Source organism: Chlorocebus sabaeus, chromosome 8, assembly GCF_047675955.1.
Source record: "Chlorocebus sabaeus isolate Y175 chromosome 8, mChlSab1.0.hap1, whole genome shotgun sequence".
In the NCBI taxonomy this organism is placed as follows: Eukaryota; Metazoa; Chordata; class Mammalia; order Primates; family Cercopithecidae; genus Chlorocebus; species Chlorocebus sabaeus.
In genome coordinates, this window is record NC_132911.1 from 124,405,401 (window position 1) to 124,426,640 (window position 21,240).

At 39.8% G+C, this 21,240-nt stretch overlaps 1 protein-coding gene across 1 annotated transcript in view; it reads right to left on the bottom strand.

Annotated features, from left to right (window-relative positions):
• SNTB1 (syntrophin beta 1) overlaps nt 1–21,240 on the bottom strand; it is a 276,964-nt gene that overhangs the window by 140,721 nt on the left and 115,003 nt on the right. The window contains exon 2 of the mRNA XM_008001452.3: nt 19,304–19,520. Within this exon, the coding sequence (XP_007999643.1) occupies nt 19,304–19,520 (217 nt within the window). The remainder of the gene's footprint in view (nt 1–19,303; nt 19,521–21,240) is intronic.

The following is a 21,240-nucleotide window of genomic DNA, read 5'->3' on the forward strand; positions in this document are numbered from 1 at the left end:
AGCCGATTTCCTGTGCTTTTAAGCCACCCTCTCTACTTGGGCTATGATGGACAACAGAGCTGCAAAAACTCTGTTGGTTTCCCAGAAGTGCCTGTACCAGGGCCTCTTGCTCTATTATGACTGATTGGCACCAGGGCCTCCTGGATAGGGAGGGAGACCAACCCCCGTGCCAACCTCTCCTCCTCAACAGCCCCTCTGGTTTAGAATTTAAGGCTCTTCAGGACAAGCAATTCTAAGCTGAAAGGCTGCAACTGCAATTTAAAATATCTGCCACATGGAAGTAGGGAGCCTACGTATGACAATCTTAAAGCTATGCAGCTCTCACAAGTAGGCCTACAGAAGTCACAGTTTTGGTTATCATGAAAAAAATAAATATACTGTACTGCGGCCATAGTTGGAGAATAGTTTCCCTCATAAGCAGTGCCTCATGGGTTTGGCAAACTATAAAACTATAATACTGATTGAAGCAATCACTGTAAAGGAGAGTTTTTCATTTAGGGATCAGGACTTGGAAGTTCTTGGGGAATATCCAAGGCATCCAAAAAAAAAAAAAAAAAATAGCTGAAGAAATTCTAAACAACTGTTTGACCTGGCCCATAGCAACATGTAGACTGCAGGAATGCTGAATGGGAAAATTGAGAAGCTCATCTCTATTTCCTGGGTCACCCTTGTGTTCTCTTTGCTTTAGCCACTCATCAGTCCATCCAGCCATCTATCCATTCCTTCAGGGAGTATTTATTCAATGCCTACTCTGAGCCAGTCACTGGGTTGGACACTGGGAGATGGAATGAAGAGCAAAAGCAAACAAGGCTGCTTTACTCATGGAGCTGGTGAGGAAGACAGATGTTAATAAAAAGAAAAGACAAAATGAAATGTAAAACCACTACATGGTAACAGATACAAGGAGTTGAGGCATGGAGACTCAAGTTGGCAAAGCTCATAGCACACAGTTGCTGAACAGCAATAGGCTGTGGGTTTCTTTTGGGCCCTAGTAATAGGGCAAGGACATCTTCAATGAGGTTTGTTGTTTTCTTTACGTTCTTATAGCATCATAGCTTATGAAATGCTTTAACACATATTGCCTCATTGGACTTTCACACCAATGCTGTAATGGCAAGATTTGAAAAAAAAAGAAGGTTGAGAATTACTGTAGCAGAAGTTAATTCAGATGAAAATATGACAGGGTACAGAAGTGAGGGCAAAAAAGAGAGCAAAGTGTTTTCAAGTCTCTATTCTTTATTTTTCAAAAATTAGTGGTCTTGTCTTAAAATAATCCTAGTAATTATAAGCTAGGAAGGCAGAAGGAATGTCACAAACTTACATTCTAGCATTTTAGCTGTGGCAGAATTTGGTTATGCTACAGTTACACTTTGTTTTGCTGAGGCAAACGGAGACAAGAGTTCCTTTCCGAACAAAGGTATCTTTAGACCCAGAAAGAAAGAAAGCCAGCTGCAAATAGTAAAGGTCTCTAAAAGCAACAGCTAAAATTGCAGTAACAAATAATGCTTTTCACATGTTTTAAGTGTGAAAAGGCCCAGTGGTCTTCATCTGGGACCTCTGGGTTATAATCATTCACTTGGATAGCTTCAAGTAAAAACGAAGTAACATGGCAGCCTTTGGGGCTCTGCATTAAAAACTATATAAAGTGAGGAAGAGAAAGAAAACATTTCACTTACAAAACAGTCTAAGCTTCATGAGAATTACTGGTGTTTCTCAGTAAGTATTAATCAGCTTGACTCAACTCAGTACATTTACATGATGACCCCATTAGTTACAATAGGATAGGTTTATACTGTGGTATCAAATGATCCTGAAATCTCAGTCACTTAGCACAACAAAAGTTTATGAAAATAATATGCTATATGTTCACAAAGGGTCCTACGTGTCAGAGTGGATACATGCTCCATTAGATCACTGGAGAAGCCAGGCTAAAGGAAGCTCTGTCATTTTGTACTTGTACTTCCAGGAACACACATACTTATCACTGTCTCAGCCCAGAAGTGCACACATCACTTCCAGTCATAGTTCATTGCCAAAATTAGCCACAAGACCCAACATAACTGTAGGAAAGCCTGGAAATGCAGAGGAACAAAGGGACTATTTGGTGAGCACTACTCTCTTTACCACAAGAATCTCTTTCTAGAATTCCACAATACTGACCAGAGGAGGTAAACTATCTTTGCCACAATTCCCCAAACCATAGTCAGGGCACAAAGTTTCCTTTAAAATCATATATTGAGTCTTTAGAAGAGATGAGAATTAGCATTTCTTGAGCTTCTACCATGTAGCCAACACTTCGTGCAATGGATGCTGTGAACTTACTCTACCTCATTGCATCTTCTTTGTGATGTACCTTGCTGTACTGCAGAAGATAGAATGGTTAAAGATATATCTACCTTCCCAGATTCCCTTGCAGCAAAGCTTCTGGAAATAGGTTCTGCCAGATATATACACAATGGTGTACTTCTCACCCTATGAAGGATTCCAAAAGAAAAGGTGGACAGAGTACAACAGAAGTAGCTGGAGAACTAGGAAAAAAATGACCAAGATACATGTTCTAAATTGCTGGTGGCACAATTAAAACTATATAAACAGCTGGGCATGGTGGCTTACATCTGTAATATCAGCACTTTGAGAAGCTGAGGCAGGAGAATTGCTTGAGGCCAGGAGTTCAAGAGCAGCCTGGGCAACATAGTGAGACCCTGTCTCTACTACAAAAATTTCAAAAATTAGCTGGGCATGGTGGGTTTTGTGCACCTGCAGTTCCAGCTGCTCAGGAGGCTGAAGTGGGAGAATTGCTGGAGCCCAGGAGGTCAAAGGTCAAGGTTGCAGTGAGCTATGATCATGCCACTGCACTCCAGTCTGGGTGACAGAGTGAGACCCTATCTCAAAAAAAAAAAAAAAACACAATACCCTTTATACACAGAGATAATGATAATAGATTTATAAAGGCTCGAAACCTGATGCACATGGAAGTCAACAGAACCCTAGGATTGCTCTGGTATCCACAGAAATATTGTGGTCCAAATTTCCACTCTGGCTCATGCACCCTGTTTTATTTGTCACTCTCCTTTTATACATATCTGACAGCAGGCCAGAGAACTGTGCCGTAAAAATTTACTGGAATATTTCTATAAAGCCATATATGGCCTTGGAAGGCTTCTACATCTTCTTAGTGATTCAAGGCGTGTCTCTGTGTTTTCTGGAGAAATTCATCTAAAGATGCTATTTGCAAACTGACCTAGTTCTTCAAACTGTCAGCTACTACAGATGCAGGATTAGACAGAAGTATATAAAATCATGATGTGGTTTTCGTTTACCCAAACAGCTGTTTTATACTTTTCAACTGAATATACGACTTTCCCAGGACTTAATAAAATCCTCTAAAAAATTCTTAACACATCTTCATGATACTGAAAGAATCCTTTGATAATCTTAATAGGGCTGGATTTTTTTTAAGTGGGAAATTGGAGGATTTTACATTTGCTAAGTATCTAGTATATCCCAGGCATTAGGCAGATGTCAACTTACTTAATTCTAAAAATAGTATATTCATAGAGATACTATCATCCTCATTTCATATATTCAAAAAAGTCAAAGAAGTTAAGTAAATTGCCAAAAGTCACCTAGATAATAAGTAGAAAAGATGGTAATGAAATCCAGGTTGGCCTGGCCTGAAAGTCAATTATCTTTTCAAGGCTGCACAACGGATTTGGTAAAAAATATTGATGGAGTGCTTGAGAAAATGACTCCAAGAATTCTAACTTCTGGATCTAGGGTTTGGTTTCCAGGTAACATGAGGAAACATTTTCTGATTGTCCGAATGTTTAATAATACAGGCAATGAAAACAAATCGCACTGCTTGGCCTTTATTGTGTGTTTCATAACAGAGATCCGGGAGAGGGTTTTATTCTAGGGTGGAAATAAAACCACCACATTATAAGTGAAAGTGTGCACGTAAAGGGTAAGTGATTTGGCATTTTAAATGAAAGTAAATTAAGGTTAAAAGACATTTTTGCAGCCTAGAGTTTTGATTTCCACTGAGAATAGTTACTGCTCAAATGTGCCCCTTTCTTTTCCTTATATCCCGTCTCTCTCTCTGCTGCCTTTTTATGGATATGTCACTATCAAAACCAGCCTGGCATTGTGACAACGTTCTTACTGGTGCCTTCTCTAGCCTCCAGTTTTGTCATAATGGAAGAACATGGTCCCTGTAGACCTCGACCACTTTCTGAGAAGAGTAAAAAACTAATCTCCAACCCTATTTCAGAGCTAAGCTGTCCTGTTCCCTCCCTGATACATGGCTCTTCTGCAACTTTCAGCTTGACCCAAACCAACTCTGTCTTCCTCTGAGCCTCTCGATTGTTACTTCCCTATCCAGCTCATATCACAGTGGCTAAAAGAAATCTTTATCAAAACTCTAGGTAGGTATAAGAACTTTCATTAAGCAGGAAGGTGTAAATACTGATTTGGGGCTACCCAAGACATTTTTCTCCAACAGGGTCAGGAAATGAAGTATATGGATTAACCACAGTTTCTTATAACTAGTTATCACTTGTATTATACATACCAGACCTATGTTCAAAGAGGCAGAATGTAAATACAATTTTGTGACTTTTTTTCTTTTTGCCTCCAGATTCATTATTTGCCACTCTTTGCCTTGCTTTGTGCTCCAAGAGGTCAACCTCTATGGGCTAAATGGCATCACTCAGGCTCCTCCCTCACCTCCGGCTTCCAATTATGCATGGCCAACCAGAAGCCCTGATGGGGATTCAATGGCAGAAGAAAAAGGTTGGGGTACTGACCTACCTCCAACCCCAGCTGGGCCACTGTTCCTCTCCCAGGGCTACAGTCCCCTCCAGATTGTAGTAACTTGCTCTTTTTGCTCCTCAGACACAAGGGTGGTAAGAGCTTGCCACTGAGTGCTAAGTCCTGGGTGTTTCCCCATCCCCTGTTGGCTCCCAAGATGGCCCCTTTCTCTGTCTATAGTTCCTGCATTATGCTCTTTAGCTGACATTTCAGGGATGATACCTGTCTCCTGACAGATATCACTGCATTTATCCTTCTGTATTTAGTGAGTGATTTCTATATACTGTTCTAAAAATTGGCAGATACAAAAGAAAAACCATACGTGCTGCTGTCCTTAACAAGCTTGGAAATCCAGTAAGGAACACAAAACTCTCAAAATGCAGTCATACTCTCAGTCTCAATTCAGGCAATATCTCCAAAAGCCTACACCTTTCCTATGCCTCCACCTATCCCTGTCTTCCATCAAGACATATCTGACCTCAGTCCATTGACGCAGGACCAATGCAATAAACTAGGTAATAGTGGCCAGGTGTGTGGTTGACTGTGGCTCTGAGCAAAATTAATTCTGGAATACTTCTTTTTTCTCATCCCTCCAAGCCCATTTCATCACCAGCTCCTGCCAATTCTATCTCTTTAAGTCTTTCAAATGTATCTAACTATTCTTCAGAATCACTGCCCTAACCTTGTAAAAGAAGCCAGGATTATTTCTCACCTAAATTGCTGCAACAGCATCCTAGCTGGTCTCCCAGCCTTTAGTCTTGCCTCCTATTGATCCATGCAGCCAGAGAGATCTTTGTTACATCACTCTAAGGCTTCAGACCCCTCCTAGAATAAAGTCCAAGTCATAAAGTGGCTTAGCTCTCATCATGATGACCTCTTCAGATTCATCTCTTGAGATATTCTTTTTTTTGCTTTCTTTTTAATTTTTAATGTTTGTGGGTACACAGTAGGTACAGAGACATTCTTCTTATGAATTGCTCCAAAGAAACTAAACCTCCCATTCTTCAACGGAACTACCGAACTATATTTTTTCTTGCCTTAGTGTCTGTACTTATACTAGTTCCTTTGTTGAGAATACCTTCCCTGTCTTCCTATCTTAACCTTTGACCTGGCTAACACTTACTTTATTATTCAAGTCTAGGCATAGACATCACTTGCTTTGAGAATCATTACCTGTTGACAACACCCAGCCTGCTTTAAAAACAGAACTTTGGATTCGGTGTCCTTCCTGCGAGGGAGCCTCCATAGCATCCTGTACTTTCCTCATTGTCTTTCTATGATATTGTTTGGCTAATTACCAACTTGTAGATATTCCCTACCTAATGGGAAGCTATGTCAGGGCAAGGACTCTGTCATTGATGCAGCCTCAACATCCAGCAAAGAACCAAGATAATCAAAACTATCTATTGAAAAGTTGAAATTTAAGAAAAGGAGCAATATCTCAATCAGGTTCAACATACTAGCAATGTCAAAGTTCCTGTTACAGTATTGTTGAGGATCAAAGGGAGTATCAGCCAATAGATACACACCTTATATGTCCACACAGGTCTTGTTTTAAGTGTATCTGCAGTGCTGTATCCCAAACTCATTCTCCACCAAGGAAATCCAAATTTCACATGTGTCAAAAGAAGAAAGAGCAGGGGTCTCTTTGTGATGCCTCCCTTTCTACTCTAGAATCTCCAGGCTAGGTTATGCCTGCTTGAATAGACGATGCCTGCACGATAGCATTGGAGTTATTTTCAGAGGCATCATTATCTCTGCTTGAAAATCCTTGGGCAGCTTTTTGCAAGCAAAATAGAGTTCAATTAATGTATCAAGAGCAAAGGATCAAGCCCTATATATCAACATTAGCAAAAATCCTTCAGCACCCAGATGGTCAAGTTTAACCTCTCAAAGTGCACATAGGAAACTAAAATTTTCCTGGAACGGTGCTGATAGGTATGGATATGGGCTAAAATTAACTCATAAGGAGCTGTGTATTGGTGAAGTCATAGAACCATGTTTGGTGAGCCCTCTCCTCAACTCTCTCTCAAGGTAAACCAGAGGTACTTAAATTCCTTTTTTAACTAGCTTACCATTGCCAGTGAAACCTCATTAATTCATTCACATTGATTAAAAATGTAATTAGAATGAATGCTGAAGTTTATCTAGGAAGAAAACAAATTTTCTTAAAACTAACAAGGCTATAAAAATATTTTTAAGCTCATTAAAATGAATCTTTTGTGTACTCTGTTATAAACCAAGATGCAAATTAGGCAAGGATTCTCATTGGGAAAAACAGTGGTTTGGCTATTCATGTTGATCTTCTGCCTCTTATAAGATCCAGTAAAAAGACAGTAAAGGAGGTCTAAACTCAAAAGAGAATAAGACAGGCACAACATGTTTGGAGGAGAGACAGCAATGGAGCCGGGTTACTGACTCTGCAGAGTGGAAGAAGAGTATAAAATCCTATAACCTAAAGGGCCACAAAGAGAGAATTCCAGCCAGATGTGAGTCCCTTGGCTCTGCACAACCTGCATGGGCTCAGCACCTCCAGAGACAGGGTAGGGGGGGTGATATAGCCCTGAAAAGAGGCCCTAAATGAAGTCTGTATGCTGAGTGTTGGGATTCTCAGAACAGTGGAAAGTGGGCATTCTCTCACTATCTACCCCCAGTCCACACCCAAAAAGACAGAATGATTCTCCCATAAGTGACTGACAGACCCAGGTAAAGCTTCTAAACCCTGATATTTGCAGAATTGGGAGGGATCTCTTGGTAAGGATTGGTTCACCAAGCAATAATTCCATGTGAATTCTCACCAGTTGACATCCCCTTCCCAACTCCCCACATAGGTTCCAACACGTTTTTCTCAGTGCAAGAAATGAACAGATAGCAATGGATCACCAGACATTTAAGAAAACCTCAAGTAAAGAAGACAAAGATAAAAACAAACAAACAAACAGATAACAGTAAATGGAGGAACAAAGAATACAAAGAAAAGTAAAAAAAAGAGACTATTATCCAAGAATTAAGAGAAAATATGACATCTAAAAAAGAACAAAATTCTATAAAAATAATTCAGAAAACAAAAAGAGCCAAAATATGACAGATGAAAGGTAAAAAAATATATTCATGAGAAGGATTAAAAAATAAAGTAAAAAAAATGTGATGTAAGCAATAGAGAAAAAAAAAACAACCTTACAACATCAATCTAGAAGTTCCAACATCCTTCTAACAAGACACGTGAAGAAGCATAACAAAAAGAGGAAGACATTATAAAATTAATAAATTCCCATTGCTTTAAAAAAATAAATCTTTTAAATCTATTTGAGTTTTAAATTATCTGCCTTTATCATTTTGATAACATTTAAAATTTCACTTAAAATAACTTTAAAAAGGGAGTATATGATCTATTTTGTTAGGTCTGTTATGAGTGCCACCAGGCAGTGCTTCTTCACTTAGTCTCATTCACGATGTATGCTTAAAAATAATACAACCATTTAGCACTTGTTTCCTATTTCAAATTTCTGACTAATTTAATCCAACCTCCCTGAACTCCTCCTTCCCAACCACCATTAAAATGATTGCTGAAATGTTACTATGTATTCTACTCCCTAAATTTCTTAAATGCAGAGGGTCCACACTGTTGAATCTAAGGCTAACATCACCTCTCCTTGTATGTATACCCTTTCTACAGTAACAAAGTATTTCACATGGCTCCTCTAAGTGAGAAGCAAATACTGACATGTATGTATGTAGGTGGGTGGGTGGGTAGGTAGGTAGGTAGATAGATGATAGATAGATAGATAGATAGATAGATAGATAGATAGATAGATAGATAGACAGACAAATAGGTAGGTATATAGAGAGCTGAAAAATCATGACCAAAATGATGGCTCTGGTGGTAGAGGGCAGTCCATAATTTCAAATGAAGGAGGTAAATTATCCAAAAAATAATACTCATCATTGTTTGTTTTTAGTTTTAAATTGAATGGTAAATGTTTAACTTATGTTAAATTACACTTGAAAAAAATAGAATATTGACTTTTGTTCCTGATATACATAGCCAATTACAAGCAATTCCACTGCCATGTTTCAGGAGGTTTCCAGTTCCAGCAAAATAATGATCTACATAAATTCAGGAATGCTTCTGCTACAGACACCTGGGTTTTCTAGATAAAGTATAGTAAGAAAAGTGTGCTTGTTTGTGTAATGCTGATCTTACAAGAAAGAAAAGGAAACTCCCAGGTGTCAACAAAAGGGGGTGGGGGTGGCGTTAAAAATCAGAACGGTGAGTATTTCAGCGAATAATAAAGCATCCCTGGGAAAGTGGGTAGGGGCGGGGTTGAGACAGGTAGTATGTAGTGGGTCAGGTAGTGGTGGGCGGGCTGAGGACTTGGAATTTGACAAATAAAAGATAGTTAAGGCATTAAGAACCCATGAGTTGGGAAAACGGAACTGAGGTCCCTATAAAAAGCCAGAAATCTCAAAAGGCTTAAAAATGTCTGTGAAAGAATGTCTTACAAAATAATCTCTGCTTGACAGCTTGACCTTCCAGTTCTCTCTCCTGGACTCTGAGTACAGAGAAGGAAAAAAAATCCCCTTTTCTTGCACCCAGCAAGGAGGATAGTTTGACTGAAGGCTACATTTACCCCATAGTTATCCTGCCAGGAATTAGAGGATGCCAACATTAAGTCATCTATCATAAAAATCATACATGATTATATTATTGGCCACATTTTATAGATAATGTCTTAGTCTGTTAGGTAATATCTTAGTCTGCTATAACAAAATACTTCTGACTGTGAAACTTATAAATAACATAAATTTATTGATCACAGTTCTGGGGACAGGAAAGTCCAAAATCAAGGCACTATCAGATTTGGTGTCTGGTTAGAGCCTCATAGTGCCTATTATGTGTCCTTATGTAGCAGGAGGGGCAAATAGGCACCCTTGGGCCTCTTTTATAAAGGCGCTAATCCTGTTCATGAGGGTGGAGACCTTATGGCCTAATCATCTTTCACAGGCCCCATCTCTTAATACTGTCACACTGGAGAAGAGTTGTCAACATATGAATTCTGGGGAGACACAAATATTGAGACCATAACATTCTGCCCCTAGCATGCCCAAATTCATGTCTTTCTCACATGCAAAATACATTCATTCCATCACAATAGCCCTCAAAATTCTTAACTCATTCCAGCATCAACTCAAAAGTCTAAAATCTGAAGTCTCTCTAAATGTCGTCTACATCACATATAAGTGAGACTCAAAGATATGCTTCATCTTGAAGCAAATTTCCCTCCAGATGGAGGCCTGTGAAATCAGACAAATTATGTATTTCAAAATGCAATGGTGGAACAGGCATGGAATAGGAGAGAAAGGGAAAAATAGGAAGAAAGACAGGAATAACAGGTCTTGACCAAATCTATACCCAACAGGGCAAAAATTGATTTTTTTTTTTTTTTTTTGATACTGAGTCTCATTCTGTTGCCCAGGCTAGAGTGCAATGGCATGATCTCGGCTCACTGCAACCTCTGCCTCCCAGGTTCAAGCAATTCTCCTGCCTCAGCCTCCTGAGTAGCTGGGAGTACAGGCATCTGCCACCACACCCGGCTAATTTTTTGTATTTTTAGTAGAGATGGAGTTTCACCATGTTGGCCAGCTGGTCTTGAACTCCTGACCTCAGGTACTCCATCCGCCTTGGCACCCCAAAGTGCTGGGATTATAGGCATGAGCCACCATGCCTGGCAAAAATTGAATCTTAATTCTCCAGAATAATTTTCCTTGACTCAAAGTCCCGCCTTCCAGACACACTGGGATGGGGCTTGGGCCCCCCAGGCCCCAGGTAGCCCTGCTCTACCTGGATGGCTTTGATGGGCACAGTCCATGTGGCAGCTCTCATGGGCTGAAGTTGCATGCCTGCAACTCTCCCAGGCAGGAGTTCCACACTGATGGCTCTACTGGTGGAAGGTCTGGTCCCTGAGGTGGCTCTGCCCTTATGGCTCTGCTAGGCACTGCCTTAGTGGGGGCTCTCTGTGATGATACCGGCCCCACAGCTCTAGTGGGCACTGCCCTAGTGGGAGTTCTCTTTGGTGGTCCCACCTCTGTTCTCTTTCTGGGCCCCAAGGCTCCACATGGCATCCTTTGAAATCTAGGTGGAGATAGCCATGTCCTCACTGCTTGTGCACCCTGTGTATTGGGTAGTGGCACCTTGCAGATACTGCCAAGTTTTACTACTTGTGCCTTCCAGAGGGTAGCCTAAGCCGTGCCTGGGGCCACCTGAGCCACAGCTAGGGCAGCCAAGGATCAATGTAACACAAGGCACAGAGCAGAGTCATTAAATTGTTCTGTTCCCAAGGCCCTGGCAGCCTTAAATCTCCAAATGCCTTCAGGGTCAATCTTCCATTGTCTTGATGAATACATAGCATCTGGATTCCACCTACTCATCCTAATCTCTTTATCAAAGGTTCATTTGGCTACACTCTTTGTGTTCTCTCCAGGACACATTTTTCTCATTATTTACAACAGGGTCAGGCTGGGAATTTTCCAGATCTTTAAGTGTTGCATCACTTTTGATTATAAATTCCATTTTTAATCATTTATTTCTTCTTGCCTTTTATTACAAGCAGTCAGGAGAAGCCATGCCACACCCTCAGCACTTTGCTTAGATATTTCTTCTGTCAAATATTCTATTTTATTGTTCATAAGTTCCTCCCTCCACAAAACTCTAGGACATGAACACAATTTAGCAAAGTCCTTTGCCACTTTATAATGAGGATGGCCTTTCCTGCATTGTCCAATACCATGTTCCATATTTCCATCTGAGACCTAATCAGAATTGCCTTTACCACCATATTTATACCAATATTCTGACCATGGCCACTTAGATAATTTCGAAGAAGACTGAGGCTTTCTTTACAGCTCTCCTCTTCTGAGACCTCACCAGAATTGTTCTTAGATCTCCTTTCACAGCATTGTACCTCAAAATTCTTCCAGCCTCTATCCATTACCCAGTTCCAAGACCACTTCTACATTTTTAGGTCTTTGCTATAGCAACACCCCAATGCTGTACCAATTTCTTAGTCTATTCAGGTTGCTATAAAAAATAGATTGGGTAGTTTACAAACAATAGAAATTTTTTTCTCACAATTCTGGAGACTGGACAGTCCAAGATTAAGGCACCAGCAGATTTGGTGTGTAGTGAAGGTGCGTTCCTCATAGTTGATACCTACTATATGTCCTTGCATGGTCTAAGGGGAAAACAGGCTCCCATTAGCCTCTTTTATAAAAGGGCACTCATTCCATTCATGAAGTATGAACCTCATGACCTAACTGCCTCCAAAGGTCTCATCTCTTAATATTATTACATTAAAGATTAGGTTTCAATGTATGAATTTAGGGGGTGAGGGGACACAAACATTAAGACTATAGCAAAGAAGGAGCCTGAAAATCAGAGAGATTAGATGATTTACTTAAAGGGAATAAGTAACGGACTTGGGATTTAAACCCATATTTTCTATAATAACTGTAACCCTAGAGTTTTATTCACTGATACAAGCATGCATTTAATCTGGACCTGTTTTTACATATGTGAAACATTACTTATTACAGCACCATATACATATACTTTATATATATTTTTTTCTGTTTCCAAAATGTAATGTCAATCATGAGTTCTGGCAATAGTTTCCATTATGAAGCCACCATGATGTGCCCAACAAAGAATGAACTACATTCAGAAAATACATATTTTGTGGGCCTCTTAAAAAGAGAAGCACTTTTCATAAACAAAGACAGAGGAGAAAAGACAGGAAAAAGTACCTCATAAATCTTCACTCTCTAGGCACTAAAGGAGGAAATGTTTCAACAGTATTCAAAGTTTAATAAATACAGTTGAGAGTTCTATATAAGACATGAGGGGGCAATAATGTGCCCCCAAACACTGGGAAAAAGGGGAGAAAGGCTGAACTGGTAAAACGATTCCTCTCTTGGTAGCCACTAAAGACGATCTGTCTATGAACGTGCAACTAAAGTACTTCCAATCATCTAAAACGCAAAACAGGGTGCTATGAGAACAACTTCAAGGAGCCTAGAATGAAAAGTGTTTAAATTTGATAAGCAAAACCCAAATCCACTGTTTTGTACTCACAGGAAGAAAGAACCATGTGAATTGAAGGGGATAAATTAGCCATGAAAGGACAGGGAAGGGCCACATGGGAAACCTCAAGCTATTTATGTACAGCCCAAAGGAGTAGGAGTCTTGGCAAAGCAGAAATTTACGTAAGGGTCACCTCGGCAAGGCTCTCCCTGTCCTGGAAGGGAGGGCTTTCAGCTTACTTGTCTAAAAAACTTCCTAAGGTCTATTAGCACACCTTCTATTGATTCCACACTCACCAAATCACTTTCATGACAATATCATTTCTTGTGTAGCTTATCTACTCAGAAAGAGTGCATTGCTCTGATTTGAAAGTCCACATCGTTTGAGTTATTAATACTTAGTGTTCTGGCATTCTGCTCATATTCACATTTGTCTTTCAATACAGCCTGCTGACAACGAGAGGGCATATAGATCCTCCCATGTGGGCATTTCCATCTATTTGACAATGGTGTTGCTCATCATAAGCAAATTTTGCCTATTTGGTTAATGTGAGTCAACCCCTTAGAGATGGATCCGCTAACACTATGCCAACTAAATCAAGTTTCTGATCTTCTGTGGCTGAAACCCAAGCACTGGATTGTGGTGACATCACTAAGGGTACCTTGTAGCAACGTATCCAGGCATCTTACAGGACTTAACAGATCACACCCCTCTGAATCACAGTCCAGCCTAGCAGAGGTTTTCCATTTGAAACCAAGACAGCACCTTCTGTGAATGTTTCATTTGTGCACCATAAATAGAGATGTACACTGTTTCCCAAGAAAGATGATGTCAATCTTTCCATAATTTAACCATGAAAATCTACAGTGGACTCTGTTACGCAGCGGTACAAAGAGTCATGACTTAAAGCCTCATAAACTGCCCATTGTAGCACAGCTGCTCACAATCCAGTGACAGGCTTGGTTAATGGATTGTCCTGGTTTCTTTAAGCTTCCTATGTCTGTCAGAAGAGAACTGTGCTTTTATTTATTCCCTTATTCCCAAGACTATTTAGTGGAAGATTTTTTCAAAAGACATTTTTAGAGAAGAATATGAAAAACGAGCAGATAAATATACTATTTATCATTTATGAACAAAAATAGTTTTGAATGCCAAAGTTTTAGATATCTGGGGTAATAAAATGAAAACATGGAGTGTCTCAGAGCTCAGAAAGCTTATGACTCAGGAACTGAGTAGGCATGTAAGAAAAAATCACAAGTTATTATGAAGCATGCTATAATGAACAAATTGACACAGAAGGTATAGCGAGACACTGATATCCGAGAAGAATGTTTATCCTGAGGCTTAAAGGGCAAGTAGGAAGTTGTCAGGAAGGCAATTGTAGGAAGTATACAAATTATTTAGGGGATGCTGGAACAGAAAGGATGAGGTAAAGAGGAGTTGAACAGTTAGGGAATATCTAAAGCCTAAAGGGGTTTTCATGCAATACTGAGGAGTTTCGATATGAGTGCAGGTGACAGCCAGTCATTTTGACAGAAGGGGTAAATTTCAGGTGTTTCAGATTCCCTTGGCTAGCTAGGTACAGAGTACATGGTGGGAAATGGGGAAAGAGCAAACTACCAACAAAACACCCTGTAAGAAACACCCAAATACTCTCAGGGACTAAGGATGTGGGCCTGGTTCAGGGAAGTGGCTGTGAAGAGCTGAATATGAAAAACAAGAGATATTTAAGAGGTAGAATAATAAAAATATATTGCAATTACTGACAGCCACTAGCAGTCACATATTCTTGTGGATTCAATGCCTGCTGCGTGACCTTTTTCACAGAAAGAGCAGCAATACTGCCTGCTGTTCTATGGTTGTTTGTATTTGAGAAATTGGACATTAGAGTTTTTAATCAGACTATAGGCACCTGTGTGTCACCAATTGAGAGGATGAGCCCCAAGATGCTGTGGCATTTGTCATCAGTTCACAGGTTTTAGCTCCCAGGAGACCATTAACTCCTGGCCAAGGTGCTTATAGTTCAGGCGAGCTACTCTGCCAGGTGCCGAAGTTAGAGGCAATGTGTGTGATGATTCAGAAATTGGGCTTGGGGTCAGCTAGGTTTGGGTTTGAATCTGAGATCTACCGTTTGCTTCAACTCTCATTTCTCAACTAAGTATCACTGTCTACAAAGTAGAGAGAAGAGTTCCCACTACCTAGGATGGTTATTTGAATTCAATGAGATTCTTGCTTAAATTCACATACAAGGGATAGAACTATGATTCCACTGTGTGTCTAGTTGACTCCACACTCTACACTCTCTCTTTATCCTTCTTTCTCTTCATATTTAATGGATGCATTATTTTCATTATTATTTATCTTTGAAGAAATGCAACAATGTCAGTTTATAGTTCCCTTTTGACTCAAGAGTTATTTTACAGTGAGCTTTTAAAAACCCATGAACAAAGGGCTTTGTGTGGTTTGGTTTTGTTATTGATTTTCTAGTTTTATTCCACTGTCATCAGAGGCTATTGTTTGTATTATTTGTACCTAATGGAACTTATTGCATTTTCTTTGTGACCTGATCTGTGGTTAATTTTGTCAGTGTTCTTTGTGGACTTGAAAAATAAGTGTATTCTCTATTATCAAGGTAAAGGGTTTGCAATGTATTCAGCTCTACCTTATTTATCATGTTGTTGGGTCTTCTAAATAATTATAGTAAGTCATCCCTTACTTATGGTTCCACTTGCCATGGTTTCAGTTATCTGAGGTCAACTGCAGTCCAAAAATAAGTACAATAAAATATTTTGAGAGAGAGAGAGAGACCATATTCACATAACTTTTATTACAGTATATTGTTATAATTGTTCTATAGTATTAGTATTGTTGTTAATCTCTTACTGTGCCTACTTTATAAATTAAACTTTATCATAGGTATGTATGTATAGGAAAAACACAGTGTAGAGAGGAGTCAGTACTATCCATGGTTTCAGGCATCTACTGCGGGTCCTGTTACATTCCTTCCATGAATAAGGGGGGTTACTGTATTTATCTGTGTCCTCTACTTGCCCTTACTTGGATGGAAAGTGGTATATGTTGAAATACCTAATATGAGTATGTTTCTGTCTATTTCTTCTTTCATCTTCTGCAGTTTCTGCTCTAAAAGATGCTGTTTTGTTATGTGGTATGTATTCATAACTACTGGATGTTGCTTGTGAACTCTGGCCTTCAACAGAAATCAATCCTTCCTTGTGCTACTTTATGGACATTTTACCTTGGACATTTTTTTTAGCCTGCATTTTACCTTGTCTTATATCAAGATCAAAATCAATGCTTTCTGTTGTTATTTAATAGTTTGCATTTGCCTCGTAAGCTTTTGCCCACCACTGTATCTTTCACCTTTTAAAATCACTCTGTTAGGTGTGTCTTTTGCATTCAGCATAGAGTTGGGTTTTGCAGATTTCACATTTCTGACTGGTACACCATGCTCTGCTCAGCCTGTAACTGGTGTTTCATAAAATATTTGTTTCCTTTTTAGTTTCTTCTCTTCCTCTACCATGGGCAAGCCTCACTTAGGTCCCCAATCTTCTTGTTAGCAGCAGTTTGGGACCTGTTGGGACCTGAAGTCCCTTCGGAAGTATCTGGCCTAGCTGGATTCTCATGTTCGATTCTGCCCTGCTGGTTCTCACAACACAGCAGAACAGGCTCTCCCTCTCCCACAGGGGAAGCCCTGTGTATAATCGTCAATGGTGGACTTGACGAGCACCAATATAAAAGTTTGAAACTTATTCTCCTCTACTGGCTTGACACACAGACTGAAGTTTCCAACATCTGGATTAAGGTCTGGTGTCTCCCAAAATCATCTTTAAAATATAATTAAATGACCCAGGAGTGCTGTTGTAGCATCTCAGTCTACTTCTGGGAGAAACCCAAGAAATCATCTACTCAAATTTTCTCCCTAGTGTATGAATTGCTCCTACAATGTCCCAGTAAGTTTTTGTCTCGGTTTGCATTTCTCTGGAAATGATTAACTGACACTGTCACCCTTTCTATAGGTATGAGTTTGAAGCCCAGCTAGACTATAAAACAGCTATATAATGTTGAGAACTTATATAAACATTTTTTGTCTCAATTTTTTGTCTGTAGAATGGGGACAATGAAAGAAACTCACAGAGCTGTTAAGAGGAGTAAGCGGGGTTACAAATTCAAAGATTAGGCAGGTAATTAATTGAATTCTGTAAGTATAAGGTAATAGAAATGATGAGGAGAGTTCATTCCCTTGTCAAAGGAGAAAACTCTACTGAGCTCTGGTATATGACTGCCCTGCTGCATCAATGTGGGCCTAATAACATGACCAGTTCTTCCAACTTCTCTAGAAAAGCAGAAACCTGGCTTTTTAAATGTGAAATTTCTCAATTATTGAACATAGCAACTAATTCAAATTTATTTAAACACTAGATAGACTATTCCAAAAAAAAAAAAAAAAACATATCTGTAGGCTGGGTATACCTATAGGCTGCCACTTTGCAGTCTGTGGTCTACATTAATTAGTATAATGCACATGATAGGCACTCAATACTGCATCATGAGTTCATCACATCTGAAAACTTTGACATTAGATCCTTGGGAGATGGGACTTGTTTTATTGGGTGGGTAAAAGGCCAGGGAAAAGGAGACTTAGAATAACCAGGACATTGACTGCAGGCCCAGGAACTCTGCAGAAATTGTGGGGAACAAAACAGAGCTAACAGGGTGAGAGTGGACCAGCGATGAGCTCTATGTCCTTCCCAGTCTGTCTGCTCTTACCCCTCTTGCTGATACTTGCTGGCTTTCTTGTACAACTGGCCAATCGCTGTACAGAAATAACTAATACAGGAGGAGTAGGGAGAGCAGGGTAGAAGGATCTTGCAGCTGGCCGGAGCCAGAAGGGCCCTGGCAGCGTCTTTAGAGTGAGCTAACTGAGATGAGAACAAAAAGACATTGAGCTGGGAGCCAAGGAAGCAACTTTCTTCCTGCCCCTACTCCCGATTGCTTTTCCCCATCAGCAACTCTGAGCCTAGCCAAATACTTTCTATTTGGGCGGGTTGCAGCTGTCCCACACACATTCTAAATAAGGGCCAGTCGAGCGGTTCCTATTTTTAGCACTTTAATGTGGATGCAAAGGTCACCAAGATTCCCCATTTGCTGGCTCAATTCCTCACTCTCTTTATTTCTCTTGTTTTCCTCCTAAAATGTACGTTTTCTCTTCTACTGAGCTAAAGTAAGACTTCTGGGGGATGAGGGACCCTGAATTTTACTTCCTCTTGGCTGCATTCCTTCTAATTGCCATGGGTTGGGTGATATATCTAGCCTGTGGCATGCAAAGTCATGTACCGACTTTGGGAAACAGCATTCCAGACTTGGACCAAAGCCACTCCTTTTGCTCTCTTGAGCATATAGAGATGCTTAAAGTAGAAAATAGCCTTAAAGCAACTCTCATCTAACCCTCCAAGTATACAGTTGACAGCACTGAGGCCTAGTAAGGTGAATTTGCTTATTACTATCTAACATTAATAAGAAACATTACTGTAGCTTATATTCATGGAAAGTTTTCCTGTGCTGAGTGCCTTACATGCTGCATTAATTCATTTCGTATTGCTCTAAAGGAATACCTGAGGCTGGGGAATTTAAGGAAAGAGGTTTATTTGGCTCCCGGTTCTGCAGGTTATATACCAGCTTCTGAAGAGGGCTTCAGGGAGCTTCCACTCATGGTGGAAGGGGCAGGGGGTGCCAACAAGTTACATGGGAAGAGAGGGAGCAAGAAAGAGAGGGGAGATATGCCATGCTCTTTTTTTAAATAACCAGCTCTCACTTGAACTAATAGAGCAAGAACTCACAATGTCAGGGCGGGCAGCAAGCCATTCATGAGAGATCTGCCCCCATGACCCAAACACCTGTCACTGGACCCCCATCTCCAACATTGGGGATCACATTTCAACATGAGATTTGGAGGGGACAAACATCCAAACTATATCACATGGCTTTCCTAATTTAATTCTCACAACCCAACAAAGCATCTCTTTCAATTATTCCCATCTTAGAGATGACAAAACTGAGGTTAAGTGGTTTAAGAAACTTGGCGTGAGTCATGTGGACCGGTAATGAGCCCTGAAGACATTTAGGATATGATTCTAGTTTTTCAACTCTTTCCAGAACCAGTGCTCAGTGTATAGATTCTCTCTCCTCTGTCTCTGTCTCTCTCTCTCTCTTACACACACACACACACGTGCACACACACACACACATACACTATTCTCAGCATGGCCCTTTCATGCTTTTCTTTGGAAGCCATGATGTGTTTTCAGAACATGAGGGCAACCTGGTGAAAGCCCCTATTTAGCCTGAGAGGTCAAGGAGCCGCTCAATACAGTCGAGAGTTTTGACCCTGTTTACCTGTTCTCAGGGTCGGCCAAGGCCATACTCCGAGTGACGTAGCACATTTTGAGGGGGATGCTTTTCCGGTCTCTGTGGAAGGAGAAGGACTGCGATGATGGGGGTTCTGAGGTGCTGCCCCCTAATCGAGGAGATTCAGGAGGAGGTGTTTCCCACCCAATCTCGGATACTGGGGATCCTTTCTTCACATAGGGCGTGGCTTCTCGCATGTACTTCACTGCAAGCAAAAAGATAATAAGTGCTTTTAATACATCACGGCTGAATTTCTGGAAAGTCTGATTATGTTTCTGAAATAGACTTGAATTGGATAAGCTCTTAATACTGAACTTCTTAAATTCTCAATGAGATTCCGAATTTCTGTTCCACACAAGGTAATTATCTTATTATTTAAATTATATAGCTCTGTGGATCTTAGAACTTGCTGTTATGATGTCCTACAGTTGAGAATTGTGTCTAGCTTTTTTCAACTGTGACAACTTTTACATTTTCTGATTTTAAGTTTTGCATTCTGGGAAAAAGGCTGAAAACATGGGCACAGAGTGAGAAAGTATAACTTAGGCTAAATATACATTGTTCAACATAGATGTAAGGAATATGGTGGCCACATTCATTACCCATGATGCCATTTTTCTGTTGAGAAACAATCATAGGGTTTTCAATTTAATAGTGTTAAGGAAACATGCAAACAAATACATATAAGAGCATATTTTGTAGTGGAGAAAATGTGTAATAGCAAAAAAATTATTTGTAAGAGCTGAAAACTAGAAACAATGTAAATATCCATTAAACAGGGACAGATTAAATAAATTGTAAGACATCTACATCATCATTTAAAAAATGAAATATATCTACATAGATACATAGATAGATAGATAGATAGATAGATAGATAGACAGATAGATAGATGTGTTGATGTGGAAAGACCCGTAAGATCTATTATTAGTGGGGATAAAAGGAGAAAGTAATACATATACTGTAATATCTTTGTATATAAATTCATAAATATATGTGCTTATATGCGTACAATTATTTCTGGGTAGAAATATAAGAAATTGTTAACACTAGTTAGCTATGGGAAGTGGAAATAAAAGCCACAATTAAGAAATAGGTTTTTACTATTTATTTATTATTCTTTTATATCATTTTCATGTTTAACCATGTGTATATTACCTTTATAAAGCTTAAGAAAACAAAAATAACTTAAGAAAACAAAAATAGCTTATGAGCCAAGTGAAGCAGCCTGAAGTTCTGCTCTTTGATATGTTTGCCTTGGTATTAAGGAGTATTTTTGCCTATTCTGAATTTGAGCATTTGGTCCTTAGACAGCTTTTGAGTTGACAGGGCAATGAGATTCTTGGAACATGCAATACAAACTTGCATATTCTTCTCTCTGTCACCCACATACTCTGGTTCTCTGCTGCTTGGGGAGATTGGGCTAAGTCCCTCACAGGTGTTTGTTATTACAAATGGCAGTGAATTGGAATGACAGCGAACTAGGGGACATTTCCTCCAGATCTTTGACGAATCGGTTCCACCAACTAGTGGCTTCCCTGTGCAAGACATGAACAGGATTATGGAGACTACGAGATGAACAATACACTCCATACTCAGCATTACAAAATCATGGGTGACTAGAGTGGATGCTGTTGGTGTCCCATCTAGGACCCTTTTCCTATAGCCTAGTTGCTGTGTGTTGGGTGAGAACAACTCATAGTTGCTCCTCAATCTTGGGCCAACAGAAGTCGCTAAGCTTCAGAGGCTGCAAAGTCACTACCCAATCACCCAGACAGATGCTCTGCTTCTCAGAAACCCACCTAAGATAGGACATAAGACAAAGTACACAAACTATGGCACAAAGTAGAATGAGCTATGTTTTATAAAAGGAATAAAATGCCTTGGAAGAACCCATTAAAAAAAGGATCTAGGAGCATGAAAGA